The sequence below is a fragment of the Lucilia cuprina genome, chromosome 2 (genome assembly GCF_022045245.1).
Source record: "Lucilia cuprina isolate Lc7/37 chromosome 2, ASM2204524v1, whole genome shotgun sequence".
Lineage (NCBI taxonomy): Eukaryota > Metazoa > Arthropoda > Insecta > Diptera > Calliphoridae > Lucilia > Lucilia cuprina.
This window is the reverse complement of record NC_060950.1, coordinates 64,743,994-64,745,791: the sequence shown is the minus strand read 5'-3', so window position 1 is coordinate 64,745,791 and position 1,798 is coordinate 64,743,994. Positions and strand designations below refer to the sequence as shown.

The following is a 1,798-nucleotide window of genomic DNA, read 5'->3' as shown; positions in this document are numbered from 1 at the left end:
GTTCTAGTTCAGTTCTAGTTCAGTTTTAGTTCAGTTCTAGTTCAGTTCTAGTTCAGTTCTAGTTCAGTTCTAGTTCAGTTCTAGTTCAGTTTTAGTTCAGTTCTAGTTGAACTGTAGTTCAGCTCTAGTTTAGTTTTAGTTCAGTTCTAGTTGAACTGTAGTTCAACTCTAGTTTAGTTTTAGTTCAGTTCTAGTTCTGTTCTAGCTCTGCTCTGATCTAGTTCTACTTTATTCCGTGAAGATATTTCCATTTGACAATTTTCTTCTCGTTTCAGGTCGCCCAAAAATCATACGGTAATGAGAAACGTTTCTTCTGTCCACCTCCCTGCATTTATCTCTTTGGCAGTGGTTGGCGTCGTCGTTACGAGGAAATGCTGCAAAAAGGTGAAGGCGAACAGGGTGCGCAACTATGTGCCTTTATAGGCATTGGAAGTGCTGATCAGGACATGCAACAGCTCGATCTAAATGGCAAGCAATATTGTGCTGCCAAAACACTTTTCATATCTGATTCCGACAAACGTAAACATTTCATGCTGTCCGTTAAAATGTTCTATGGCAATGGTCATGATATTGGTGTTTTCAATTCCAAACGGATTAAAGTCATCTCGAAACCTTCGAAAAAGAAACAGTCACTTAAAAACGCCGATCTCTGTATAGCCAGTGGCACAAATGTTGCACTTTTTAATCGTTTACGTTCACAAACTGTCTCTACCCGTTACCTGCATGTTGAGAATGGTCATTTCCATGCCTCCTCGACACAGTGGGGAGCCTTTACCATTCACCTGCTCGATGATAATGAATCAGAATCGGAAGAGTTTCAAGTACGTGATGGTTATATACATTATGGTGCCACGGTGAAACTGGTGTGTTCGGTTTCGGGTATGGCTTTACCACGTTTGATTATACGCAAAGTAGACAAACAAATGGCTCTGTTAGAGGCTGATGATCCGGTTTCACAACTACATAAGTGTGCATTTTATATGAAGGACACCGATCGCATGTATTTGTGTTTGTCACAAGAGAAAATCATACAGTTTCAAGCTACACCATGTCCGAAGGAACCAAATAAGGAGATGATTAATGATGGAGCCTGTTGGACGATTATCTCAACGGATAAGGCGGAATATCAGTTTTATGAAGGCATGGGACCAGTATCGTAAGTAGTCGTTTTTTACTTTAACTTTAGAATTATGTGTACAAAAGTGAAAACTTTTTGTTTTGGAACATTTCTTTTTAATAATTTTTTATTTTATTTTTTTATTTATTTTTTATTTTAGTTCCCCCGTTACTCCCGTACCCATAGTTAATTCTTTGAATCTCAATGGCGGTGGTGATGTTGCCATGTTAGAATTAAGTGGCGATAATTTTACACCCCATTTACAGGTGTGGTTCGGTGATGTGGAAGCCGAAACTATGTATCGTTGTACCGAAACGCTGCTGTGTGTTGTACCCGAAATATCACAATTTAGAGGTGAATGGTTGTGGGTAAGTACAAAGCAAACTTTTTATTTAACTAAATTTACAGGATAAAAATTGATCTCTTTCTTTTACAACTGCTGATTAGATGGAGCTTAACCAAAACCATTATTGTTCTTCCTACGTACCAAACACATCGTTCTAGTTCTGTTCTAGATCAATTCTAGTTATGTTCTAGTTCTGTTCTAGTTCTGTTCTAGTTTTGTTCTAGTTCTGTTCTAATTCAGTTCTAGTTCAGTTCTAGTTCAGTTCTAGTTTAGTTCTAGTTCAGTTCTAGTTCAGTTCTAGTTCAGTTCTAGTTCAGTTCTAGTTCAGTTCTAGT

The 1,798-nt window shown here is 37.9% G+C and overlaps 1 protein-coding gene across 1 annotated transcript in view; it reads left to right on the top strand.

The window, feature by feature from the left end:
- The window catches only part of LOC111683924 (suppressor of hairless protein), a 6,738-nt gene extending 5,117 nt beyond the window's left edge, over positions 1–1,621 (top strand). Inside the window, exons 3-5 of the mRNA XM_046956003.1 lie at positions 276–1,156; positions 1,278–1,485; positions 1,565–1,621. Of these exons, the coding sequence (XP_046811959.1) occupies positions 276–1,156; positions 1,278–1,485; positions 1,565–1,621 (1,146 nt within the window). The remainder of the gene's footprint in view (positions 1–275; positions 1,157–1,277; positions 1,486–1,564) is intronic.
- Positions 1,622–1,798: the final 177 nt, after the last annotated feature.